The sequence below is a fragment of the Rattus norvegicus genome, chromosome 14, assembly GCF_036323735.1.
Source record: "Rattus norvegicus strain BN/NHsdMcwi chromosome 14, GRCr8, whole genome shotgun sequence".
In the NCBI taxonomy this organism is placed as follows: domain Eukaryota; kingdom Metazoa; phylum Chordata; class Mammalia; order Rodentia; family Muridae; genus Rattus; species Rattus norvegicus.
In genome coordinates, this window is record NC_086032.1 from 101,007,544 (window position 1) to 101,035,256 (window position 27,713).

The 27,713-nt window shown below is 47.3% G+C and overlaps 2 protein-coding genes across 8 annotated transcripts; one reads left to right on the forward strand and one right to left on the reverse strand.

The window, feature by feature from the left end:
* Positions 1-2,138: 2,138 nt before the first annotated feature.
* B3gnt2 (UDP-GlcNAc:betaGal beta-1,3-N-acetylglucosaminyltransferase 2) lies at positions 2,139-26,964 on the reverse strand. Of its 5 annotated transcripts, NM_001107240.1 has the most exons (3): positions 26,760-26,964; positions 26,045-26,239; positions 2,139-4,672 (listed from the first exon to the last, which is right to left on the reverse strand). In NM_001107240.1, the coding sequence occupies exon 3, from the start codon at positions 4,661-4,663 to the stop codon at positions 3,470-3,472; it is 1,194 nt and encodes a 397-aa protein (NP_001100710.1). In that variant the 5' UTR covers positions 4,664-4,672; positions 26,045-26,239; positions 26,760-26,964; the 3' UTR covers positions 2,139-3,469. The 5 variants fall into 5 exon arrangements, with proteins under 5 accessions (NP_001100710.1, XP_006251618.1, XP_006251617.1 ...); XM_006251556.5 differs by lacking the exon at positions 26,045-26,239 and having other exon boundaries at positions 2,141-4,672; positions 26,802-26,940; XM_006251555.3 differs by lacking the exons at positions 26,045-26,239; positions 26,760-26,964 and adding an exon at positions 26,591-26,726 and having other exon boundaries at positions 2,141-4,672.
* On the forward strand, positions 23,505-27,713 carry LOC102552343 (uncharacterized). Of its 3 annotated transcripts, none has more exons than XM_039092878.2 (2): positions 23,505-27,094; positions 27,334-27,713. In XM_039092878.2, the coding sequence occupies exon 1, from the start codon at positions 25,867-25,869 to the stop codon at positions 26,551-26,553; it is 687 nt and encodes a 228-aa protein (XP_038948806.1). In that variant the 5' UTR covers positions 23,505-25,866; the 3' UTR covers positions 26,554-27,094; positions 27,334-27,713. The 3 variants fall into 3 exon arrangements, with proteins under 3 accessions (XP_038948806.1, XP_038948808.1, XP_063129917.1); XM_039092880.2 differs by having other exon boundaries at positions 23,505-26,728; XM_063273847.1 differs by having other exon boundaries at positions 25,473-25,716.

The window sequence follows — 27,713 nt, forward strand, 5'->3', positions numbered from 1 at the left end:
TGAGGAAAGTAAGCGGAGGGTTTGCCTCCCCTTACAGTAAAAAGACCCCAGGATACTCGAGCTCGGGCCTAATGGAGATGGCACCGCCAGTTTCTCCAAGACTTGGAGTTCTCTCGGTTTAGGGGTGGAAGGGAGAACACCGGTCAGAAGACGTAGAGGGCATTCCAAGGAAGCTCCCGGTGTGGGGGCAGCGGAGTGAAGAAGCAGACCCCTGGAAACGCACGCACGCACGCACGCACGCACGCACGCACGCACGCACTTGCTGGGTCATGGTAAAGCTCAGCTGCGTTCCCGCTGAGCTCCTCCCTAACCTGAGCTCAGTCTGTAGGGTGGGAAGGAAACAAGTTCTAGAGCGTAGATGGCACTTCCAAAACTGAGATCAAAGCCAGGGGCTCCCACCCTGCTTTATCAATGAAAGTAAAGGAAGACACACTTAAATCCCACCAGTTAGAAGGCAGAGGCAGGCTGATCTCTGAGTGAGGCCAGCCTGGTCTACAGAGTGAGTTCTGTGCGGGTCAGCCAAAGCTGCAACAGAAAAACCATGTCTTGAAAAACAAAACACAGAAGACTCGATGAGATCTACCCAGCTGCAGCCTTTCAGCATGGAAGCTGAACTTGGGGTACATTTCCTTTAAATACAAAGCATTTCCTGAGGGGCCGACGGAATCACTCAGTGGGTAAAACCGAGCCAGATTCTGGAAGCCATGTAAAGGTAGAAGGAGAGGACTCCATGAAGTTGTCTTCTGGTGTCATGGTACATGTGTGTGTCCACATACACACCATACAGGACAAAAAAAAATTAGGCTTGTTATGAATTTTTACACAAACTAGTTCTTCATATAAAATGCCAAGATCACTTAGTATTCTCTCCCACAAAAATAACAGCAACCCAATTTGAAATAACTATTAAAGACTATCAGGACTAATTCATTTTCTATCAGGACTAATTCATTTTCACATGAGCTCATAAACATTGACTCCTCAGAAAACAAGACATAGCTGGGGAGTTTTGTGGAATGGGAAGTGAACAGGGCATGTCCTCATGTACCCTGGGCTAACATGAAGCTACCTATGTGGCCAAAGGATGCCTCTGACCCTCTAATATTCCTGCTTCTACCGCTGGAGAGAGCTGGGACACAGGCCTGTGCCACTACACCCCAAGTTTATGTTGCCCTAGGGTTTACTTCCGGGTCTCTTGTGCATAACAGGCAAGCTCTCTACCTACTGATCTACACCCCAGGTCCTGGAACATGTTTTCAAAAGGCCAAAATGGGGAAAGAAAAATGTCTACAGCTAGGCCTGGTTTCACAACCTTGAAACCTCAGCATCTGAAAGCTGGGGCAGTAGGGTCGGGTAACAGTTTAAGGCCACCTTAAGCCACTAAGTAAAACAAAAAAAAAAATTGTCATGGTTCAACCAACACTCTCTTAAGTAGTGGATCTGTTTTAAGAATTCTGGCCACACTCCTTCCCCCTCCATGTCTAGTCCATGCACTCATGTTCCCAGACAACCCAAACCAAGGACAGGGTATGAGTTTTTATTCTGTATACCTTTCATAGAGAAAGGTAGCAGACATGGGTGTTCCAGACCAGGGTTACTCAGTCCAGGGCAAGTCAATAAAATGGTTTAGTCGGTCTCAGGGAGGACTTGGAGGAAGGGCACGAAGGTGCTAGTTGACAGGAAGGGAAGAAAGTGCAAAGCCACGGCTGGAAAGCCTGGGTCCTTCTTGCAGACATGTGGGATGCAAAGGCGCTGGGGTGCCAGGTGCTTTACAGCTGAAATGCGGGTCATTAATTCCATCATGGCTCTGGAGGTAGAGGGAGGAGCGGCTCTAGGAGTTCCAGGCCAGCCTGGTCAACATACTGAGCCCCAGGACAGCCAAGACCCCATAGAGACCCCCTCAAAACAAAAAGAAGCAAAAAAAGCCGGGATGGCGCAGCCATCAGGAAGACACAAACAGTGCATTTTGTGTCTCCAGTGGGAAGTGCTTTTGAGATTAGAGATGACTAACCCACAGAGACAGATTGATACTTGATATAATGAGTACTTGTAATGGTTTCTGGGAAAGATAGCCCAGGGAGGATGTCATAAAACACAGGAAAACAAGGACAGAAAGACTACCACTCACTACACACGACGATTAAAAAATACAATTACTTTATTTCCACTTTTTTTCCCAGTCCCCAGTAGCACAGAGGAGAACCCTCTAAAGCACAAAAAATATTTCAAGAGAGCACGTTACAAGAGAAGAGTCAGCGATAATTTGGCAGAACTTTATTTTCTCTAGCAGTTCATACCCCCCCCCCGATCCAAATTCGATAATTCAAAAATAATAGTTAACTTTATTTAACATGTTACAGCTTGACATTTAAAACATCATGCTAGGTGCTGTATCTGGGAGGAGACGGGAGAGGTGTGTATGCAATCAAAAAAAAAAAACATTGTATGAAATTCTCAAAGAACTAATTAAAAAATGAGGAAAAAATAAAATCATGCTCTAGTTAAATATTTCACAAACAACACTGTATACAAATAAAACATTACACAAAATATTTTTTTTTAAGAAAATGTTTTGGTCTTTGATCTAAACAATAAATAAAAACACTGGCACCTCCACTTAGATCGGGAGGCGCCGCTACCCAGGAGAGTTTTATCTAAGGAATGAACATGGGACAGAGAATATGGCAAGAATAGAACCTGGGAGTTTTAAGCTGACAAACCACTTAGGAAAATGCCTGCAAATTTTCTCTTCTCCAGTTCGGAAGTCACGAACGCTTCCAAGGGCCCACGCTGAACACGCACAGACCCGTATGGCTGTCAGGCTACTCAGTCTTTAGTTGGCCATTAGGGAATCACACTCACGATTTTCAAAATACTAAAATTAGGTTAACTACCACGATGCCACCCAGGAAACCAAACACACGGAAGCTACGCGCGCTGCGTGGCCTCTCTCGTGTGAAGAAAGTAGCAGTTTCTAGTAACAAAAGCCAATACTGCCGGGTGACAGGGAGGGCTGACGTCGGTCCACTTTCTAGGCAACTTTAAAAATCCATCAAAATCTTACGAAAATAAATAGAATTCCGTTGCACAAAACCACCAGGTCGTGTCCTACGGAATCTTGGTTTATATAATCTGGCATCTGTCCATCCATCCTTAAAGCGGAAACAGGAGCACACTACATACAAGAACAACAACAAAAAATTTTCACGGTCAGCTTCTGGAGGAGGAAAGAAAAAGCAGAAACTGAGGACTGGCAGCCAGAGAAGGGCGGTAACCACGCACCCTGCCTCGGTGATTTATCTTCCTCCGCTTTCTTTCCCTCGTCACAGGCGAGGGACTGGGGACTTGGAGGCCCGGGGGCTACCTACTCATGAAGGCTAACGATTCACACAGAACTTGCCTACTGTGGAAACACACCATGGGAACTAGTCAGGCTAGGCCTTTCTGTGAAGAGTAGCTCACGCGTATTCTAGCATTTTAAATTAGGACTTTGCAACTGAGACCAGATGTCAATCATCTCTTGAGGTTTCCTGCTGTGTACTAACATTAGATCTATATATGAACAAATATTTTTCTTATTTTTCTCTTCAATATCAAATGTCCTGAAGCCTTTGTGTTTCTCCGGAACAAGGCCCAGTTTCTGAAGGCACATTCCAGTATAAACGTCATCGATGGGGTAGAGGTGGACCCGGTCAGTTACATTGTAAAGCCTCAAGGCCAGCGGGCCAGAGTACAGAAACCCACCGCCCCCTGCATACGGTGGGTAGACCCCAGTGTAGAAGACTTCTGGGATGTAGTACTTCAGTTTCTTATCCCGATGGGGCCCAGCATTGTGGATCACGTCACCTATGAACAAGTCTTTGGCTTTGCTCTTGGATAAGCTATTCAAGTAATTCAGGATGTGATGGGTGTTCACGAACACGTCATCATCACCCTTGAAGACAAACTCGGCGTCTGGACAGGAAGTGCTCACCCACCTGAGAAACAGTACTTCCTTGAGAGACAGGTTGAAGAATGTGTCTCTATAGTTCCACATGAGGATGTCCTGGTGCTTCTCACTCTCGAACTTCAGCATGTCCGAGAGGTCAGGGTGGTTGTCCTCTGGGGGTGTCTTGCCCAACAGGAAGACCCTTACCACTGTCTGGTTCCCTACATTGGTCTCTCGGCCCCAAGATTCCCGAATTGCTTGCCTTCTGGCGAAATGTGGAATGAGGGACTTTATCGCCAACAGTAGGAAGGGCTTCTTTGCACACTTCTTCGGTTGATCTATGAGCAGCGAGTAATTTCGGCATCTCAAATACAAGAGAAAGTCTTTAAATCTGTCCGGCAGATTATTAAAATCTGTCACAGCTGTCATGACTGTCGAGTCCGGTTCACAATAGTTCAGGTGACTTGTGTTTGGAGATGTGAACAGATCCCCCGTCTGATTGGCCACCCTGTTCAAGATGGGATTGTACCACCTGTTGAGCTTCTCCTGCTCCCTATTCCAGTATGCGCGGGGAAGGCTGGACAGCTTCCAGAACTTCTCCTTCGGTATTATCACTCCCCCCTTTCCATTCTTGTCTTGGCTACTGCTTTTGGAGACTTCCACAATCAAATAGATGAAGACATTTGCTGTCATCAGGATGCCCAGCAACCTTACTCTTCGACGCCCCACACTCATTTCTCATATCTGGGAAAGGAAGGAGAGCGTGTGTTAGTTAAGTGAATGATGCCCACGGGCGTTAGGCTAAGCATGGCAACACACGCCTTTCCCTCCAGCACACAAGAGGCAGAGGCAGATGAATCACCCAGTTCCGGGCCAGGACTACACAGTGAGACCCATTCTTTATTTTTTTTAAAAGGAAGTCTTCCTAAGAACAAATGTTTCTAGAATAAGGACTCTGGACTCGGGCTGGAGAGATGGCTCAGCCGTTAAAGGCTAGGCTCACAACCAAAAATATAAGGACTCTGGACTCAACAGCTCTGGTTTCAAATTAAATCTCAACTTCTCCACCTACAAAGGGGGTTGGTTGCACAAACTATGTAATTTTCGTATACAGGGTTTTTGAAATCCCGCCTGGGCCACTATGGTCACTATGTAAGTAAGTAACGGTTAGCGTATTTTAGACACTTGGAGGGCAGAAGCAAACAAGGTACATCATACAAATCAGAGCTCTGCACACGAACTCACCTACAATTCATAACAACGGATTTTTAATTCTGTGACTCAATATACACACACACATAACATCGCTATAAGTTACATGTTACGGTATGTACAGTGTCATGTAAGTCACTCTAAATTTCCGTCATTTAAAAACGCAGACCCAACCCTGAATTATGTCCTAACCTACCGATGTAAAAAAAAAAAAAAAAAAAAAAAAAAGAGAGAATTGGTGGTTTTGAGGTCATTGGCTTCTACAGAGAATCCCAAAGTGACAAAAAGGGATTTTGTTGCGCCGAGAACACTGTGAGACTATTCTACTATGGCAGCTCAGTTCCTAGAAAGTCAGGATTACTTATATCTCTTGTAATATATCTAGCAGTGTATAAAGAGCCAGCTTCAGTGAAGCCCTCCATACTAGAGAGACACAGACTGCGTAAATACACAAGAGACAGCCCAGCAGTTAAGAGCCCTTGTTGTTCTTGCAGAGGACCCAGGTTTAGCTCCTAGCACTTACATGTCAGCTCACAATTCCAGTTCTGGGGGATCTAATGTCCTCTTCAGGCCTTCTCAGGCACTAGTTACCCACATGTTACACGCACACACAGATAAGAACACTCACCCCTACACAAAGTAATCAAAAATAAAACTAAGTATATGAAAGGAAACAAGCTTGCCTGTACCAAACATTGCCCTTCCCGATCTGCCAGCAATGCCGTGTAAGGACTATTTTCCTAGTGTCTACGATGTTGCCCACAATGTAAGGAAAGGAGGGATTACCAGAGAGCATGGGAGCCTAGAGCACTGGGAGACACCTCCATTCCCAGTACGTAGAGGCTAAGGAAGGAGACTGCAAGATCAAAGTCAACCTTGGCTACCTACCAAATTCCAAGCCATCCTGAGCTACAAAAGACTCTCTTAACAACAAACTAAATGTGTCCCCAGGAGAATGTGTTAGATTAGTCACAATGCACCATTTAAGACTTGAACATCCAAGAACTCTGTCATCTGGAACCAAAACCTCCAGATACCAAGGCCATTCAATAAGTTAAAGAGTTTGTTTGGGGATAGTTAATTTAGTTTTGGGACACAGGGTCTTGCTACAATGTTTGGGCCCAAATTCCAAAGCTCAAATGCACAGGACCCTCCTGAGTGTTTCCTTGGTTACATTTAAGCCACTGCACTCAGGAAAGGAATACACTCAAACAGGTAGCCCTCTGTCACTGTTTGACAGTGACTTCTGCCACCTGAACCCCACCCCTGCCCCAGCCAGCAGAAAGGAAAGCTGCCGTATACCACAAGAAAAAAAATGTAAAACAGGTCTTACTTTTTAATAGTTTTACAGCACTCCTGGTCACACGGTCTGAATGATATCTAACTGTTCACACCCTTCTCAGGTCAATTCTGTTCAGAAGAGCTTTCAAATAAGTCTTACAAAACCTAGCCCGTAATCTGATGCTGACTGAAGAATTAATCATTTAACTTAGGGAAAAAAAACCCAGATACTTTTAAAGTCTGACATTTTTTGTTTTTGAAATAAGGTCGGGCTGGGGATTTAGCTCAGTGGTAGAGCGCTTACCTAGGAAGCGCAAGGCCCTGGGTTCGGTCCCCAGCTCCAAAAAAAAGAACCAAAAAAAAAAAAAAAAAATAAGGTCATACATAAAACTCAGGCTGCCTTCGAACATACTACGTAATCAAACATAACCTTTTAATTTCCAATCTTTCTGCCTCCACATCCCAAGGACTGAAATTACAGGGATGGGCCACCACCCCAAACTCAGTCCTTCCGAATGACACGTTTCGAAAGTAAGTGGTTCCCACTATTTCTCAAAGCTTTTGTTATTACTTCAGGTGATGAGTGTTTACTTGCATGTATTCATGTGCGTCACACTTGTGCCTGTGCCTAGGGAGGCCAGAGGATGGCAGAAGATTCCCCTGGGACTGGAGTTACAGATGATTATGAACTTCTCTGTGAGTGCTCTTACTCACTGAGTCATCTCTCCAGGCCTTCCCCAAACACACACACACACACGTGCACGCATACACATGTATGTACACACGCATGCACACACATATGCATGCACACACACATGTACGCACACATACACATGCATGCACAAGTGCACTTCCCTCAGAACGACTAAGTCTTTTGCTTGTGAGCTCTTTCTCCTCTGCAAGCTGTAACGAGGAAACGTTCGGGAATGAACGGAGAAAACGATCACGAAGCAAACATAGGGAAGGGTGCTCAGAGCAAACCCAGTATTCACTGTGGTTACAGGTGAAGGCTCATTGCTAGACAGAGATGTCCAACGCAGCAAACTAACTGAGATACACTAAATAAAAGGTTTACAGAACAAAACAGAAGCACGCGCACTACTTCAACATGGCAGGCTATGAAATTCCAGTGCTAGTCTCCTAAGATGTACTGTAAACGGAAGGAAAATGACTACAGGTAAACCAATTAATTGCACACCAGGGCTGTGGGGCCAGGGATTACTGGGATCCAGTTTGATCCACGTGAAGTCTATCAATCCTTCTTTTAAAACATCATCTAGGGGTTGGGGATTTAGCTCAGAGGTAGAGCGCTTGCCTAGGAAGCGCAAGGCCCTGGGTTCGGTCCCCAGCTCCAAAAAAAAGAACCAAAAAAAAAAAAAAAAATCATCTAACGAATTAATTACCTAGGAGTGTTTTGCCTGCCATGTAGGTCAGTGCACATATTGCAGAAGCTGGTAGAAACTGTAAGATCCTCTTGAACAGCAATTAAGACTGTGTTGCTAGCTACCACACATGGGTCTTCTGGGCGAACCACCGACGTGCTTCACTGCTGGCTGCCTCCCAGCACCACTAATCCTTGGGACATGTGAATGCACTTGAAGCTCTCTGAGAAACGGTGTCTTCTCACATGCACTTGCTAAAGAGATCCATGAACTACAGAGCCTGAACCGTTACCCCCCACCTCAACCCTCAGCCAAGTTCACAGGATACCATTTCATGAGGAAAATACAGGGATAGAGGCTGAGTACTACCTAAAAGGCAAGCGCAAAGTGTATCCTTTAAAGTGCTTGTCCTTAGCTGAGTGGTGGTGGTGGTGGCGGCACACATTTAAGCCCAGCACTCAGAGGCAGGAGTTCCAAGACCACACAGGTGGAGGTCGGTGGGAATATGTCTGGAAAGTGTCCATCCCTGCTGGTCATTATGCCCAGGTACCTGGGGAAGTTTAAGGTGCTGGCTCAAGAATGAAAAGGTTGGAGGCCTGGAGTCTAGCGCTCACATCTGTGACCTTTCAGTGAGCCGTCACAGAAAGGGAACTGAGAGAGAAGAAAAAGCTCCTTCCAGGTCCCTTCAGGAAGCCTTTCTGGACAGACAAAGGCTTGGAGGCACCCTTTCCACTAATGGCAAACAGGTATTCTTCCTCACTTACCTGAGGAGAGTTTCTCAAGTAATCATCCCCCGGAGTTAGACGTCATCTTTTACTGGGACCTAGATACTGACTCTTGTATGGGAACTCTGCTTTTAGACTGTGACAGTAAGAGAACTTCACAGAAGAATGAGATATAAGGCAAAGATCCCATTTAAAAAAGAGAAGAAGAAGAAACTGTGGGAAAAGCTCTCGGAGTAGTTAAGTAATTCCCACTGCAGACATGAAGCCCATTTTGTGGTTTTTAGGTCCCCGGCCCCCACAGGAAGTTACATTGCTTAAAAGGAATTTAAGAAATACTGATACCAAAGTTGGAGAAATGGCATCACCCAACACTATGGGGCCCTGAATTAAAACAAAAAATTCCTACATGCAAACACCAAAATATTAACTTTCTCCACTTCTTCCAACAGGGACAGACACTTTTCAGGATCTGCCCCCTGTCTGTCTGTCTGTCTGTCTGTCTGTCTCTCTCTGTCTCTCTGTCTGTGTGTGTCTCTCTGTCTCTCTCTGTCTCTCTGTCTCTGTCTGTTTGTCTGTCTGTCTCTCTCTCTCACACACACACACACATACGTACACACGTTTCTCTGTGCGCCACCACTCAGCCAAGGAAGATACTTTTCAGACTTCTACACTTTAACAGCAGAAACAACAACAAAGACAAAAAAAACCAAAATCCCCCAAAAAAACAAAACAAAACAAAAAAAACCTTCCTTTTTTATTTTGCAGCTAGAATATCTGGAAAGGAGATGCAGGGGCGAGAAAGATATTACTAAACACAGTTGCCGTGCTTAAGCTATGTGGGTACTCACAGGAAATACAAGATACTAATGGCTGCTGGGCAGTAACACTAACTATAACAGAGGCTGGGTCCCACTGGGTCTCATCTGGAGGCTGTGTGGATCCCCAAAGCTTGGCTCCCACCCTCAAAGCCTCCACAGCCTCCCGTGGCCCTGTCCACATCCTTCCCTCAATGCCCACACGTAGCTCCAAGTGCCATGTCATTTCTTAGAAAGGCTCTTGGACATAGAAGTAAAGCAGGAATGCGTCTGTTGGCACCTGGAGCTGGCAAACCAAGCTACTGAAATGTTCTTCCCTTCGTAGACAACTGAGCACAGGAAATAGCTAGACCTGCCCAAGATCACGCAACTGCTGAATGGCTGAACTAGGACCCTATGCAAGCGGATGCAACCATGAGGAAAGAGACTAAGGAGCACTGGTCTTATTTTCAGTGGCTACTTTATTTAAAATAAGTTAATTACTAAAATTTTATATTTAGACATTTCAACCCACAAAAGTACCATAAATCAAAAATCAGATGCGAGAGGCAGGTAAGATTAGTAACATTTATTGAATGCCTCTTATGCTGACACCTCATAAGTGAAGAAAATTTCAGCCGGGACAGACTGCCCTGGAACCACACCATGAGGCCAGAAGCCACCCTCAGCTTTCTGTGTCCTTCAGAGAGCTGGAAGTCACAGTTTCTTTTTCTTGACTTCGTTTCTTAGTTTCTTTTTCCCCACCACATGGTTGTCAAAAGTCACCAATTTCAAGACTTTCCTGTGGTACTAACCAGCAGCTGTGTAATCCTAGCCTGCAGGCTACCCACTCACAGGAGACCATCGCACTACCACACCCTGTCAGTTTAACTGTAACCAAGACCAAGAAAGGCTATTCCAGGCCACCCAGACTCTTTCCTTTAAGGCTCCAAAACACTGGACAACTGCGATTCTTGGTTGACAGGACATCGAAAGCTACTGAAGTGCATACTGCTGAGAGGTTCCCTACAGTTTAAAAGATGGCACCTAAGCGAGTTACTGGCCAGCAGACTCCAGAATGTCAACAGGCAGCAATGACAACCTGTTCTCACTAAGCCATGGCTACCCCACCCCACCTTTCAAGGATCTCAAGCAAATTAAGTAGACACCCAACAACAGCTAACCAGGGAGAGTACCAGCAACACATCGAAGGCAAGGCTGAAAGCCTGAACCAAGATGCCCAGCATTTCCCCTAGTACCAAGGTGCTATGAGGCTTGGACCTTAAATGCGGAAGGCCTGGTCCCCCACCTTGCAGTGGGACCTGTAGGAAATACGTCCTAGTGGAAGGATGTTAGGGACCCAATGGGACCCAATGTATTCCTTTCTTCAATTCACTTCCTGTCATTGGGTGACTGGGTCCCTTAGGTGTAAGCTCCCACCATGATGTACTGGGCCACCACAGGCCCAAATGCAATGGGACTCGAAGTGACTACGGTCAAAACCATGGGCCAAATAAACGTCCCCGTCTTCAAGTCTAAGTACCTTAGCACAGACATTTTTGTCACAGCAACAGAAATCTTGATGACACACATTAGGAGCAGAAGGCAGGACCTTTCTCATAAAATAAAAGTGACCGACCCAGTCAAGCTCGGATGAGGCTAGAAGTCAAGCTTATGGCTATACACGGAGAATGGATTAGAGGCCTCTAACGGAGCCTGGCTCGCTGCTGATCAATCCAGCCAATCTCAGAGAGAATAGGAGAGAGAAGCAAGCCCAAGCTGGATGCCTTAGCATAGATTAGCACTGTACATTCCTTGGCCTGCTGCTCTGGGAGCCTGGTGTCCCTAACACCTTCACGTCTCAGGCCCTAATCTGCAGCCTGATCATTCCCAGCCTTTCCTGGGTCCTGCTCAAACAGAGGCAGACACAGTTTGCAGCTAAGTGGTTCTGAGGAGAGAACAGCTTCCGACAAAATGGCAGATGACAGACTACCAGGGAGGCAACCAGCAGGACCAGAAGGCCCGGGCCATTCCTACAGTTCTGCCCTAATTGGTACAAGAGGCCTGGCTAGGTTACTGCCAGAGTCAGGCAGGGAACCCCAGGAGTCTCCGTGGCATCAATAAAAGCATGTCTGCCAGAGTTTTCTGTCTGCAAGCCACAGAAGAACTACGAGTTGAGTCTAAGGAATTTCTACTTACTAGTTTTCTCCCCTCCATGGCCAAAATTAAAAGGGAAAAGTATTTCCGAATAGTCAATTCGGCCACATGTCCCCACAGGCAGAAGTACAGACCAAGGCGTCTGGCAGGACATGCTCTGATCTTCGCCATCTCTTCCCCTATAATCCAGTATGGCTCTTTTTTTCTCAAATGGAATTTATCATTTAAATAAAATTAATCACAGACCTAGGCTAGAGTTTATCTCGTGGCAGAGTATGCCTGCAAAAGGCCCTGAATTCCATCCTTGGCACCACAAACAAAATGAAAGACATAAATCTACCTCTGTGTTTATCCTTCAAGTAAATACATGCAGACCATTCAGAAAGAGAAGAGAGAACTAAGCAACAAAGGTCGCCTTGCCCTATCTCTGATAAAGCTGGAGAGGATGGTACAGTCCTCGGTAGAAAGGTTATATAATTTAAAAACAGGACTAGTGCCAGGCAGAGGTGGCCCACACCTTTGATCCCAGCACTTGGGAGGCAAAGGTGGGCAGATCTCTGAACTCAAGGCCAGACTGATCTATGGAGAGACTTCCAGGACAGCCAGGGAGCCACAGAGAAACTTTGTCTCAAAAACCAGGGCTAGCAGATAAATAGCCTAGACCCCCTCTCCCTGCTCAGGCTGAAAACCAGTCTGGTATCTTCCAACGTCTCCCATCAGATAATCAGAGCTAAGCTACTATTTACTTGACCTCTCCAAGCCTGTTTCCTCAGTGTAAAATGGCCTGATAATCTACAGACCAGCTTCTTGTCTTTAATACCATATCATTCAACAGCTCTCCTCTGGGGCTCCTGCTTCCCGCGCCAAATACTAAATACAGCACATTTCTCCAGTTTTGTTCTCGACTGACTAAGACATTTTCATCCACCCACTGAACCTCCAAAAGGAGGACACGTGGATTAACACTTGTAACTCTTGAAACCTTGAACAGTTTCAGAATGTCTAACAGACCCAGTTTTCTCTGGTCCTGGGCACGGGGGAAAATCCCAGAATCTCTTTGTTTCTTTTTCACTGCTTGCTACAACTCTGACTCTCACGTTATCAGCCCCCTGCACACAAAGCGCCCAAAGGCAAGCATCACGGACATGTATCCTCACTTGGCATCTTCCCCTCTCCTGGAGCTGGAACTCAAGGCCCCCATGGGGCTCGCCCTCATATCCTGTCAGGGTGTCCTACACATAGGCATCTGCTCCAGGTAGTGTGCCTTAGCACCACTCAGCATCTGACAGTCACTGACAGCAGTGAATATAATGCAGAAATACAAAGTATAAATGCATACAACCTTAGAAAAGTCGCTTACATGTGACTTACACAAAAGTATTTGTTTCATAAGTCTGCCTTGCTCCATTATGTACTGAAGGTGAATAGGGAGCAAAGACTCTCTGGAGTTTGGGAACCTGAGCTTCAGAAAGAGTGGTCAGTGTCAGTCTTGAGAGGAAATCTCAGGAAACATCACAATGTTCTTGGAGCCAAAAACTGACAGGCCTTCTCTCTTCAGGAGAATTCTAAGGTACTACAGGGGACCAGACCAGTGCAGCTTAGGACACAGCCTAGCTGGCCATCTCACTATAGAGCCAGCCCCACAGGGCCCAGGTATATGCACACACAGGCGGAGGACCTCACGGCGTCACTCTGCTGCAGAGAACACAGCATTGCCAGGTACCGTGGCAAGCTGTGGCCTGGCATCCAGGAGCGTGGGAAAAGCAGCCCACACTCTAGAGACAGGACCACACGTTCACCATTCACAGACAAGAGCTCAAGAAAGAAAATCTCTATCCTGCCAGCAGAACAGGAACCATCAACGTACAGAAAGTAAAGGGAAATAGCTAACGGCCCAGATCCATTTTCAGAGGTTAGGCAACAGTAGGTGCATCTGCAGCAGAGGCTGTAAGGAACCAACGAACCAGCGCAAGCTGACAGTTGCTGTGCCTTCAACCCAAAGTCACCTCTAACCATAATATTGTCCCTTTAACCTGGAGTTAAGGGGAGAGGCCACCAAACAAGGGCCTCCAGTGAAATTAGCAGAGACAATAAATCAGCTTTAACTGACAGCGGGGGCAGAGACAGGACCTGAGGGGTTGTACTGTACAGCAGGGCTAATTTTAGAAGTATGGTGAGTGGCAGGGTGCACAGTAATTGGGGGTGGGAAGCAAAGCAACTGTAGACAGATGGGCTCTGGAGACACCAGGGCAGAGTGGGTAGGGGCCGGTGGACCCCGGGATTCTCCTAGTTAGAAATGGGCTGCTGGTGGCTAACCTGACAGGTTGGGCTGCCAGACAGATTACATGTTTTCTTTCACACCTCTGCTCAAAAGTGAAAACAGATCAGCTGCATCACAACGCGGAATAAACAGAGAAGGAAGGGCTCCAATGTGAATGTCCACGGTGAACGTTGGCAGGCAGGTGCAGTTACAATGTAACGGAAACCTTTCAATGCTTAAAGCATTAAATACATCACCATCTCTGCCGGGCTCTACCACAGAAAGGCAGAGACACTTGGTTTCTAACATTTTCCCCTGTAGCATAAGCTGAAAGTGTATGCAAAATAAACAGATAAAGATGAGATTTCTTTCTTTTTTTTTTTTTTAAAAAAAAATGCAGTTGGCTTTGGGGTTCGCTGGGGCATGTCTTCTGAAAAGAACAGGTGGCTGGCCTCCGCCAGGCTCTGCACATGTGTGACCACACAGGACTGTTTCCCTCTAACTGAAAAGTGACAATGTGACATCTATCTTTCCACCATCTGAATATTTCAGGAAAATGGCGAAGAGGACACACGCTTTCAAAGTCATTTAGCATGAAGTACTGTGACTGCACCCACCAGAGGAAGGTCAGACTGACCTCTGCCTCTGTTCACCCAGGAACACAAGGCCACCCACTGACCTTGGACACTGTCCTTCACTTCACCAGAAGAGAACATGTCCGTTTTTTCATTTACCACCTTCTCATGGGCTTCTTCTCAGTGTCCTTACTCTGTCCTTTGCCTAGTATTCTGTCCCGGATGTTCTCGTGTCATTTACCTTTCACAACCAGCTCTCAAGTGTGAAACAATTAAGCTGTAGAGAGTTAATCCCAGTACAGCTGAGCTTTGACCTTTGAACCGGACCCAGAGTCTATGCTCCGGTGAGGTCTACCACCACCAACATCAAAGAGGTAGCATACCACTAATGAAGAACAGTCTTTAATCACAGCATTTGTTGATACTTGAATGGGGCATAAACAATTCTAAGAAAAACCAAGGACTGAGTCTCTTATAAAACAAAAACTAAAAGAAAACAAATTGAGAAAGAGATAACATACAGCAAATGACCAGCCAGGTACCAATCTCTGCCCTGAAGCCATGCGGGCTTGGGAGCAGGCATCATTCAGGCCATGGGTGGGATCCCCTGTAGGTGCTTCATGACTCATGAGTTACTCTTGGTTAGTTACCTATTCACACTACAGAATGAAAGGTTGCCAAAGGCTTAAACTAGCCCCGCCACAGACGTGTTCATGCAAACCTGTTAGAACTTTCAGCCCTCAGCTCCCTCCACCAGCGGAGCCAGACAGAAGAGAACCAGTACCACAACCCAGGCTCTCCTGCCCTGAGAACAGCCTGTCCGAGGCAGAAAAGGTAATTAGGAACAGCACCCGCGACAGCGGCACTCAACTGTTTGCCCAACAACACACATATGCATTCCTACAAGATCGCAGCCCATCTGCAGAAAGAAACAGATTCCTAGTCCAGGCAACCAGAGAGATTTCCTTATAGATCCTTATAGATTTACAGAGGAAGACCAAAGTCCCCAGAGCCTCACTATGCTGAGGTTACCCACAGGGAGAACCAACTGTCACTGTCATCCTGCAAGGAGAGTTATTGGTGACAAAGTCCTTTTCCACAGTCTATTAATTCTAGTTCACTAACAAAGTAAACCCTCTCGTCCCCTCACCCACTTTGGGGTGGTTTTATTACTTCTTCCTTTGGTGCGTACCTGACTTCTCACTTTTTGACAACATGTCTGACAGGGCAACAGAACTCTTATCTCTAGTCAGTCTGCCACTTGCTGAGGACAAGAAGCACATGAGGCTCCAGGACCAAGGAAAGCAAACAGCAGAACATAAAAGGAAGTTTTTCTGCTGCTTTTCAGACTGGGTCTCCAAGCAGGTAGGCTTGAACTCCCTGCACAGGAACAATGACCTCAACCAAGCTCCTGGTCCTCATGACTGACCTCCCAAGAGTGCCAAGGTATGGAGCTGGTGCAGCCACCCACAGCTTTAAGGGAAGCTTACGCCTTCTGATCAAGTCTCTAACACTGCTTGGGACAATCATTCTTGGATAGTTTCATACATGGGCCACGATTTCCCTTCTAGTCCTTGGCTGGCTACTTGACAGTCCTTTTACAGTGAGTTTTGTCCAAAGACTTTTCTCTTTAATACCTCACTTGCAATTACTAGGACAACATTACTCAGTACCATCCTCAAGACAGTGGAACCTGAAAACACCTCTCAGGAAACAGTCACAATTAAATAGGTCTATAAACAAACACAGGCCCAAGGGATGGAGAAAGGGAGAAAGAAGGCAATTAAAAAGTAATAAAAATGCACAAGCGAAGATTACAGCACTGGACTAGAAACAGATCCCATCATATAAAGTGTGTAATTGCTTCTGGAAATAAGCAGGCCACTGATCTTGGCTTGGTAATCTTGGAGTGGAGGTGGGCTGGGGGCTGGGTACCCATTTCTATAGACTCATACAGTAAAAAGTCAGTAAAAGCAGTGAGGGGGACAAACTTTAAGTAACTATTAGAATGATCGTGATCATCTTGTGCTTCAAGGGCTCTGATGCCCTTTTCTAATCCTGAGGAGCAAATGTGCATGTATGTACACACACACACACACACACACACACACCATACTTTAAATTAAAATTAAATCTTCTAAATGTTCAATTAAGGGATAGAGAGATGGCTCAGTGGTTAAGAACACTGGCTGTTCTTCTACGGACCCCAAGAGTTCAGTTCCCAGCATCTCATAAAAGAGGCTCAGAACCAACCATGTGTAACTCCAGCTCCAGACCTTCTGGCCTCGATGGGTACACACATACGTCACGTGCATACATACACACATTAAGTAGAAGATTTAAATCAGCTATGTAAAGCCAGGCCTGGTGTCACAGTCCTGTAATTCCCTCACTGGGGAGTCAAGAAGATCACAAGACATCTGGGTGAAGACATCTGGGTTAACCAACAAGACTGCCTTAAAACAAACATACACAAACACACACACACACACACAGACACACACACACACACACACACACGACACAAACCTAAGTTATTCTCAGCTCGTACTCTATGCGCAAAGTCAGTCTTCCTCAACTCTAACAAACTATATTTGGTAAGTCCTATGCTCTGTGAGATCTAGTTTGAGAGCATCTCAAACATTGTGTTTATTTTAAGTAACCTAATAAACTGCTTTGGGAAGTCTTAACTTCTCTTGCTGTCAGGATGAAGGCATCCAGTAACACGTTTCCCCAAAAGAGAACACGTCCTTGGTTACTGTGAAGAAGACACCAAGGGAAATAAGAGACCACCGGCTGAGACTCCAGGACTCTGAGACTTACTGTATTACAGTCTCTTAGAGGACAGCGACCTGACTCTTCTAAAAAAAAAACAGGCACGAGAACTGGGGATGTGGCTCAGCTGGATGAGTGCTTGCCCATACTGCCAGAAGCCCTGGGTTTGATCCTTAGTACCACGCAAACTAGGTGTGTTCACACTCGCCTGTGGTCTCATTGGGAGCAGAAACCAGAAGACCAGAAGTTCTTCACTACACAGTAGATCCAAGGTCAGCCGGGCGTCAAGCAAAACCCTAGGCACGGAAACCCTAGCAGAGCCTGGCAGTGCAGCACAGTAACAGGGCACTTGTCTAGCATACCCAGAACTCGAGCGCCACTCTTAGCAAGGCGAAGCAAACAAAGACAAGAGAACTCATTACTTGGTGTGTTCATTTTAGCCCCGGTTTTCTTTGGTTTTCTTTAGGGAGAAAAAAGTAAACAACAAGTCCCACTCCTAAGTCTTCACTGTGCTCCTCCTAGCTGTAGATATAACCCAGGACCCACAAAAGGCTTAAGTCAAGAAAATGGTTACTAAGTCTCCTCCCTCACTTTAGGGAGAAACTGACCCCCTCTAAGGTCAGAAACTTGGCTGAGGGTCTGACTTCTGAGAGAAGCAGAGGCAGCAAGAAGAACTAGAAACCTATTCTCTGCCCTCTGCCCTTGACTGAGCAGTAAGTAGCAGCTCGTTGGGCAGATAGCCATCCCCCCCACGAACTCTCAGGGACTTGACTGCCATTCACCCAGGAGTGCCATTGCCACTCTCAAGGCCTCTTGCTTCTTAGTTCTACCCCATCCCTGAAGGGCCAGGCTCACCCTCTGCTCTTTTCTGTGGACACTGGACAATCACCCGACAGAGGAGGAGTCCATCCCTCTAAGGAAGAGAAGATCCAGTCCCTGAATGAACATTCCCTACCAGGCCGGTTTCCCCAGAACAGAATGGCTCTAGGAAAGCCAAGACTGGCTCTGAGCCAAGAGAGGCAGACTGTACACTCCACCTCAAGAGCCCTAAAGCATGGATGCTCTCCTAGCACCCCACCAGGAGAGCCAGGCATTCATTCTTCCCATGCATCCAGCAGCCTCTGCTCTATGGTATGGGACCACCCATCCATCTCCTCCCAGAAGACTATTCTGAGGGCATGTAACCCTGGGGTGACACAAACAAGCCACCCTTCCCCCTCAGGCTCACCTCTGAATCCTCTCTACCGTCTTGGATATGGCTTAGACTTCACCTACTTACAGAAAGGTATCTGAAGACTGTCTTGGCTACAATCTTTAAATAGTTGCATATAGATTTAAAACGCCTATGTTCAAAATAGGGACACTTTGGCCTTTCATCCAAAGTCCTGTGATGGGGGGGGGGGTGGAGAAATCATTCAGTCATTCAACTATGACTAACAGCTACATATTTAAAGAGGTGAAACAGTAATGTGTCTTTCTCTGGCTACTCACCAAGAAAAATTGGTGTTCATTCAATATATGGGCACACTGAGGAACTGACTGGGAACTCGGCCTCTTTGAGTAAGTAATTCCCATCACCTGAGTACTAAATCCTAGCATGTACTACTATAGGAACCAGAGCTACAGCAATCCATCGTCTGGGGCATGAAGGGGTTTTATATGCCTCACCCTACCCAGGGCACTTCCCTCTCCCCTCAGAGCCTGCAGCTGACAGGATATGGGCAGGGTGGGGCGAGGACAGGATTGCCAGAGGCTTCACCACACTACAGGACATGAAATTTTCCATTATAAAGAGCTTTTTCTTTTTAGTAGAAGACCCAACAGAACCTTGAGAACAAAAAACTCAAAAGAAAACATTCAGTTAAAAATAGGAGTATATTTTTAGTTAGAAATAGGAGATATTTTAAGTTCATTTGAAGAGAAGGTAATTCCTTATGTGGCAAGAAATAGTAAAGTGGTTGCCTCTCGTTTAAACAAGCCAAGTAAACAGGGTACAACGGGTGCCTATCAAAGCCTCAGACGATGCCTCCAAAAGGGGCTTGGCACTCAGTTTGTCTTACAGAGCCCGACACACTAACACAATGCAGGACTAGGGTCACAGTGTCACTTGTTACTTTAGTTGTATCCCTTTCTATTGTTTTGGGGTTTTTATTTTTTTCTAAGTATTTCTCATGTTTGGTTGAATTCTCCACTACAGAGCGCCAAGATTAAGAGGGTAGCATCTGTTTATAAACTGACGTCGATCTTTGTGTGTGTGTGTTAGACAAATAATTCAAATAATTTGATTTTTAAATGTCACTGGGCTTCCCTTGACAACCCAAGGCCAGACCTAAAGTCTGTAAGAGCACGGACTTGGAGCACTCATTCCACCCGGGTGTGAATGTGGCCCCAAGGGGCCTGAAGACAAGGTCTCAGTAGACCAGGCTGGACCAAAACTCAGGAATACTTCTGCCTCTGCTTCCTGGTGGTGCTAGGATTAAAGTTGTGCTCACCAGATGGTGCTGAGATTTTCCTTGGTTTTGTTTTGTTTTGTTTTAGTCCCCAGAGGGGCAGGAAACACTGCCCTTAAACAGTTGCCCATAGTTACCAAAATGCTTGTTATCAGCCCCAGAGTCAAAACCACCTTCAATAAAATCTCTACTGGGCTGGTTGGTCATGCTACCTGACCCAAGGTCAATGCCCTCCCCACTAGGGTCTGTCTGGGTCAAGCAGCAGTCTCAATTTCTGCCCTTTCTGGTAGTCACAGACATGCCCTCCTCCTTGCTGGTGCTCCCAGCCCTCCTCCTTGCTGGGGCTCCCAGCCCTACTTCCCAGCTAGCCTGCCATAGTTCTTGCATTCTGACTTACAAGCCCAACACAGATTGACATGACTTCAGCACCCCGACACACACCTCTTCTTTCTCCTGACTTTGGCAGCTTTGGATCCTAGCCAGAGTCCTCAAAATGGGAACAAATGTCAGTCCCTGCTGGGCTTTCCTTTAGCAGGCACTCTGGTCCCTGGGTCCCTCTTAGATACCAACCGAAACTTTACCCAGTCAGACCTTCCCCAAGGTTCACTCTTTTCCACGTCTTCCTTCATGCTTCATGTTTTTAAATGCCACCCCCTCACCGAGTCAGGTTTTTTTCCACCTCTAGACTCTGTCGAATGAAATGTACACTTTAATCCTGGACCACTCCTGGGATACTCAATTTTCCCATTCTAAAACCAATGAGGTAGGTGGACAAATACCAACATGCCTAAAACAGAGGCTGGGGAACAAGCTAACACTGATGGCCAGGGAGAGCAAGGCAGGACCAGTAGCCCTACAGGAAGTGGTAGGCACAAGAGCCAAAAGGTAGGATGGTGATGGATGGAGAGGGAGCAAAGGTAGATATTCTGGGAGACACCAGAACTGCTAATATATCCCAAAAGAACAGGAGGAGTCTGCACAGAAGTGACCTCCAGATATTTCAGTTGTTAAAGGATCCCTCCAGCTTGTGAGACCACATAGTCAGAATAACAGGAAGCAGGCAGTCTACAGATCACAAACTACACCAGCTCCGAGCTCATTTTCTCTTCAACAATTGCAAAATCACTCAAAAGCATTCACTGGCCCTCTACTACTTCCCAACTGTCTCTGCATGGTCACCAAGGTTGTTCACCTCGCCCGTTCTCCAAAGCTGAGGTGTGGAGGGGGCGTTCCTCTGACCTTGCCTGTTTGAGCCTCTCGCTGTGTCTTCTGTATCCCTCAGCCCTCCAGCTGCTTTCTCCGCTCCTGAAGTGTTTTTTGTTCATTATTGTGAGGTGAAGTCTCACTGCCACTTCCTCAGGAAGCCTTTCTTGTCTGCTCCCAGCGTTTGTTGTAACACTGTGTGGAAAGACTCGACCCAATGGCACAAAGGGGGCCCAGATCATAGCAATCTGCCTGCAAACACAACTGCCACAGACAGCCGCTGTACAGACAGCCGTCACCTCTCAAACAATGTGCCAGCTTCTGTATGGACAGGGTCTCAAGCTAGGCACCCTCTAAGGCAGACCCATGAGTGTCAATGTCGCCTAATCCAGCAAGATGCTTTTTCTGGTCATTCCAGAAGTGCTGAAAAATACAGAAGTGAACTCCCAGACAAGAAGTCAGTGACAGGTCAGTATCCTTAACTTGCCATGCAACCAAAGGCAATTTCCTTTAGGATTTCCTGAATTTTGTTTCTATGTAAATGTAAGTAAAAAAAGATGCTTTTAGGAGAAAAGTAAAAACAAAACAAACAAACAAAAAAAGCGAAACAGCAAAGTATCAATCATCCAAGTTGCATTTAAAGAATGAGATGTGTCCATTAACACTGGAGGGTGGTTTAACCGGACCGAGTGAGGCATGCAATTATAACAAGTGCAATGTGCTCTCACTTTGCAACAATTCATTCACAAAGCATGAAGTGGTAAAGACTGTCTTAGCACTTAGGCACTGAGTCAGGGCTCTTCGGGAGTTCTAGCAACTCACCTTTTACAAGCTGGCTCATACCAGACAGGTGTCCAAACAGCTCTGGGCCAGGCAACCAAGTGTGGATCCTCAGAGATAAATCAACGAAAAATAAGAGGTCATCAACTTTAGGGACAATTCTTATTTCAACTAAATGCCACAGAGCAAGACCTACATTAGCCAGGTGTGGGGACATGTACTTTTAGTACCAGGACATGGGAGACAGAGGAAGCTGGGTCTGAGTTTCAAGATCAGCCTGATTTACTCGCTGAGTTCTAGCACAGTCAGGGTGGAGAGGGTGTTTGAGACTGTCTCAAAACAGATTTATTAGCTTTTATAGTGACATAGTTTATTTAAACAGAGAAAATACAATTCCTTAAGTTATCCCCCTCTTCGGGTGTAGTACTGGTGTTTTATTAAATCTGCATGTATGAGTACATGTATGTGAGCACCAGCCATGGAACAGAAGCAGAGGTCAGAAGACAACTTGTGGGAATTGCTTCTCTCCTTCCCCTTAAGAGGTCTATGTCAGGCTTGATGACAGGCACCCTCAAACTCACTGAGGATCTCAGCAGCCCAGGAACCTTAGCTGTATGGTTCACTTTAATTTTCCTAGCATCTCATGTTGAGAAAACTAAGATTCAGGGAGGCCAAGCAACTTACCCACAGTCACACGGCTAGGGGCAAAACCAGTTTTCAAATCCCACGGGGTTATAAAACACTACATATGCTACAGCTGATTCTGATTAACTGGAAGATAGATAGGTAAAAACCAATTTCTGGGGCTGCAACATCTCCAGTGACATCACCCTTCAAGGTGAGCTCCGTTAGAAAAGGAGCACTGAAGCCTAGAGCAGCAATTCAGGTTCTACTGCTTAACATAAACATACAACTTCACACTATGCCTCATAACTAAAAGGAAAACCTTAGCTCTCCCAGTTCATGCTCCTAACTACCTTGCCTTAGCACAGCTCAGGGAGCCCGCCTATAGTCTTACAACTGATTGCCATGACTAATGAGTCTGTTTTTTAAGGGGAAAGAAAAGAACGTGTAGTAAGCCATATACATTGTAACCACATCAGACTGAAAGCTATAAACAAACCTAGTTTAAAATGTAAGAATGAGGGCTGGAGAGATGGCTCAGTGGTTAAGAGCACTGATTGCTCTTCCCGAGGTCCTGAGTTCAAATCCCAGCAACCACATGGTGGCTCACAACCATCTGTAATGAGATCTGATGCCCTCTTCTGGTGTGTCTGAAGACAGCTACAGTGTACTCATATATAATAAATAAATAAAATATTAAAAAAAGAATTTTAAAAAAATGTAACAATGAAACGTGTCAAGTATCAATTGCTTGACTACTGGGAATTGACCTACTGAATGGGGGTGGGGTGGGGAATTAAACCCTGCAGGAGAGAATGTCTATAGAGACAGAAAAAGTAATTTGAAATAGTTTCTTACATTTACATAGGAAATGTGGACACCTAACAGTGCATAAACATTAAAATGTGCATTATACTTTAATCGGATACAATGTTGGTTCTCAAAGAGTTTGCATTTTGTTAACAGTAATTAAGCCAAGCAAACGAAGCAGGCAGGGAAAGTAAAAAACTCACAGAAGGGGCAACATACAGTTGAAGGAAATAGAAAGCTCAGGAGGAATAGCGTTCCCCAGTGCACAAGGAACAAATCCTCCACTCACAGTAAGCGCCTCATGCTTCTCACTCAGGCTTGGTTCAGTCTGGCAAACTCCCCAGCAGTGGATAATGATGAAATCATTACATCAATTCTCAAAAAGTCTCACCTCACAAGCACACACCTCTTATCCAAACAGTAATTGCCTCTCCAGAGAGGAATATATTCGTCCGACCATTTAAATACGCTCAGCAAGTGCCCACTGCGTCCAGAAGAGGGAAGGAGCCAGAAGTACATGGAGGGAGGGCAAGGTGGGATGGGCTGGGGCTATGCACTGTCTCCTTTACTGATGACTTTACTGGTTGTTAAGAAATAATTACTGCTTTCAAAAGAAGTGGGCCTCATTCAATCCATGCTTTAATCCGTAATCACCTACAAATGTCAGATGACTGATCACAACAATCTTTGACCAATTACAGAAGACCAAAAGACCTCCACGATAATTTCTGAGCTTCAGTAATTTATGTACCACCATTAATGTGTTATAATGGATTGTACTGCCATTGGGCAATGTTTGGATCTTGTTTCCTAGTATAACCCTTAGAAAACATGCTCACGCATTTGAACAAACGATAGGGCAAAGTCAACAGTCAATTACTGGTTCCCCCTTTCCCTTTGGAGCATAACTGTACTATGTTAGAACTAGGGAAATCTAAATTGTTTTAAAATTATTTTTTGGTTTCCAAAACAAGCCCAGGCTGGCCTTTTGAACTCAGCAATCCACCAGCCTCTACCTCCAAGTACTAGGACTAAAGACGTGTGAACCACCATGTCCTACTTTGAATTATTTTTTTCTTAAACAAGTATAATCTTCAAAACCATAAATCATCTCTATGCTCAAGGTCTTAAAAAGCAATGGGTTTGGGGGAAAGCAATTCATAAGCAAATTGTGTTTTTCTCAAAGACTACCTCTTAGGTCTCAAAAATCTGTTATTTCTGTCTGTGAAGCTTGGGTGATTTCAGGTTGGACAAATCGGGCAAATCTGAAGGGTTCCACCGGATCACTGGTTTGGGGCAAGGGTAAGTTGAAGCCAGCGGGAACTTCATTATGATCTCCACATGCACTTAAGCATCTTCATTGTCCCTAAAAACAATCCTTACTGTCCAAGTATCCTGATTCCAAAACTAAACAGGGGGAACAAGGCTCAAGTGGGGAAACCAACTTGTCATTTAACAGCACGTGGCAGAAACAAGATCGGTGAAGGGACTCTTCGGTTTAGCAGAGAACCCGGTATTTCATTACGTTTACCATCTACACAAAAAGACTAAATGAAGAGCAGCAGGCTGAGTCCTGAGGGGGAAAGCAGTATTCCACGTTGAGAAAGGAGTTCCTAGCAGATCTGCTGATAAACACACGGGCAACGCACTGGATTACAGTGCGGAAATTACTCAGACGAGTTCTACGGGGCTCCTGCAATCTTTGATCTTAAAACCTTAAAGAGCTCTAGGACCGGTGTAAAAACTCCCCGGTTCCATCAGCTTTCATAATCTCTGTTCAAAAGAAACAGAAGTTGGACTAGAACAGGCGGGAAGTGACCGGCTTGCCCCTGAGCGGATCCCCTCTCCGGGTGAGCGATCTGAACACCACAGAAGTGCGCTTGGGCTGGGCCCCGGTCCCGCCCTCCTATCTCCACTCAGGCCCAGTGGCCTTCTCATTAACCATTCCATTTTCGTTACCATCCCATCACTTTCCGAGGCACAAATAAATACCCCGGAAGGATCGGTAATAACATGAAGCCCATTTTCACTCACTGGCTTCGAAGCCTGGAAAAGCTATGGCATGCGCAGGGGTGAGGACGGGGGACAAAAGAACAGGTTTAATCGTTCCCAGCTGTCAAGTTGAGAGTGTTGAGGCAACCATCACAGGCAGCCGGGAGCGAAGGCTAGCCACCCTGTATTTGCGGCAGGAGCGAGCCTGGGGCCAACCCGGGTTACAAAACGTGTGCATTACTTTTCAAGATGACCTCGCACGCGCGCGATGACACTAGAGAGGAGTCTCCACTGAGCTTCTTTCCCACCCAAGACCCGGAGCTCAGGGAACCCTAGGCGAGCGCAGTTAACCAGGTGCTAGGTGTTCGGTCCCCAGAAGGATCCCCGACCCGCAGGTGCGCCCACCTGCCAGTCTCGGGGCCAGCTCCCCAGGCTGTCCTGAGTCTGGTTAATCATTCAACACGGGCGGCGTGGAATATTTTTTAGAGGTCAACACGAAAGGTTCTCCCGAAGTTTCACAGAAACCAGTCTTTGGGTACCCGGAGATAACAGTGCCAGCGGATGGGGGTGGAAAGCGACAGCCAGAGGCTCACAAACACCTGATCTGCCCCTGCGGCACCCGAGACCGGCGCAGTGCGCGGGCGGGGCAGCACATCGCCGGCGATGCTCCCCCGCCGCCCAGGCCCGCACCTCAAGCGCGGGGTGCAGCGCGGCTCAGGGTGTCACTGCCCTCTCCCTGTGGGTGCAGGAAGAGCAGAGGCCGAGCAGGTGAGAAGGTCGGGAAGGAGGTGGAGGCCCAGAAACTGGGGAGAAGGTGAGGAGACTGTGAAGGAGGAGAGAAGGACCGGGAGGTGAGGAAGCCGGGCAGGAGGAACGGAGAGACCGTAAGGCGATCCGGGAGGTGAGGAGGCCAGGGAAATGATGTGCGGAGACCAGGGAAGTGAGACTGGGGGCGGCGAGGAGGACCCGATGGAGCGGATGCGCAGACACCGTAGGAGCCACAGAGGAGCGGCCGGGAACGACGGGCGCCCACACCGGCCGGAACTGGCGCGGCGGGGCGGGGACGCAGGGCCGGTGCCCACCCACCCGGCCCTACCTTGTCTAGGGACACCTCCAGCTCGGCGGGGCGGGGCGGGAGACCGCGGCCGCATCCACGTCCCAGCCGCGCGTGCGGCTCAGCCCCGCGACCGCCGCCGCTCTCGCTCCATGCGCAGTGCGCGGACCGGCGGCCCGGCGGGGTCTGGGCGGCTCCGGCTCGCCTCAGCTCCAGCACTTGTTGCCGCGGCGGCCGCTGCGCCTCACTCCCGGCCAGGCTCCGGGCACCGCCGCCGCCTGCCGCGTCCCTTCGGTCCCGCCCCCGCCCGACTCTCCAATCACACGGCGCGCCACTGCGCGCGTCACCGCCGGGACTGCGGGGCTCCCGCCCCTTGGGCCAAGTTTGGGAAAGGCCGAACTCGAACCCTCCCGCCAGTTGGCGCCCAGGTCCCGCTGGGATGGTGCCCCGGGCCCTTTCCGAGCTCTCCGCCCCTCATTGCGCCAAGAAAACCAAAGTTACACTGGGGCGCGCGGTCTCCAAAGACTACCCCCCCGCGCCCCAGGAAGTAACCTCCCCCAGAAAAACAGAAGAGACCGAGTCCCAAACCTTGCTGAGATCCAGGGACTAGTCCAAACTCTTCAGCTACCAGGGCGTGGCGCTCAGTGAGAATTTTTCTGCCAGCGCCGGCGTGTGGCTAAGCCTATACGGCTCCGCGTGGTTGGTGAGAGGAATCCACCATGGGAGGTGAGGAGAGGGAAACCCAAGTGCACCTGACCTTTGCTCTCAGCATACACAATACCGGCAACCACCTAGATACCTGTTTGGCTTCTTCGGATCTTCAGGTTGTGAAGTCATCAGAGACATGATGAGGTTTCCACGTGGTTTCACTAATGTCCCAGAAAGCCAAGAATGCAAGATGCGGGAGGCGCTGGGTGCGGAGTTCGCACCGCGACTTCAGGAGTTGGGCTTAGCAAGGAATCTGAACGCTGACCCCCGAGGATGATGTTGGACTGGGCACCAACCACACCCAACCGCGGAGCACCCGGGACCCGGCACGCTCCGCACCTAACCCAGCGCCTCCGCAGGCTCCCCAGAGCGCTACATGCCAAGGTGAGGCCCCGAGAAAAGCCGGCGAGACCGGATGGAGAAGTTGCTCTAGTTTGTAGGTCTGGGTGAGCCGGCCTAGTCAAACTCCGTCATCGCCGAACCTGGAGCCCGGTCTCCCCGAACCCCGGGCGCACTTGGCAGCTTCCTCTCCCCTTCATCCTTATCGCTGAGGCTTCCGATCGACCCTCCGGAGAAAAACACACTGAGAAATTAACACTCCACACCTGTTTGCTTTTTTGCAGAAGGCTTCAGATGGAGTTAGCCAAAGGGAAGCCACTGACTTTCCAGCGCTGGGAAGTGGATTTCAGTCCGCTCTCCCACGACCACGGAGTGGTTACTCGCAGAAAGAAGTACGAGTTGTCTTGGATGCGCAGAGCCACGTGGGTACGGTCATCTAGAAGAAGGAATTCTGAGTCCTTGGCTCTAGAAACGTCAAGATTGGCAGTCTGCAGACAACGTTCTCCAAAAAACCAACTTGGATTTTTATCTATTTACACTGTTAACCACTGTTACCCTGGACAAGAAAGGAAGAGAAAGTGTCTACTTTTCTTGACTCTGCGGGATTTTTTTTCCCCCACAATTATAATTCGGAAAGCCAATAAAGGAAGCATATTAGAAGTTA

Coding starts and splice junctions, on each gene's coding strand:
- B3gnt2 (NM_001107240.1), bottom strand. CDS start 4,663: ATGAGTGTGGGGCGTCGAAGAGTAAGGTTGCTGGGCATCCTGATGACA.
- LOC102552343 (XM_039092878.2), top strand. CDS start 25,867: ATGATGTGCGGAGACCAGGGAAGTGAGACTGGGGGCGGCGAGGAGGAC.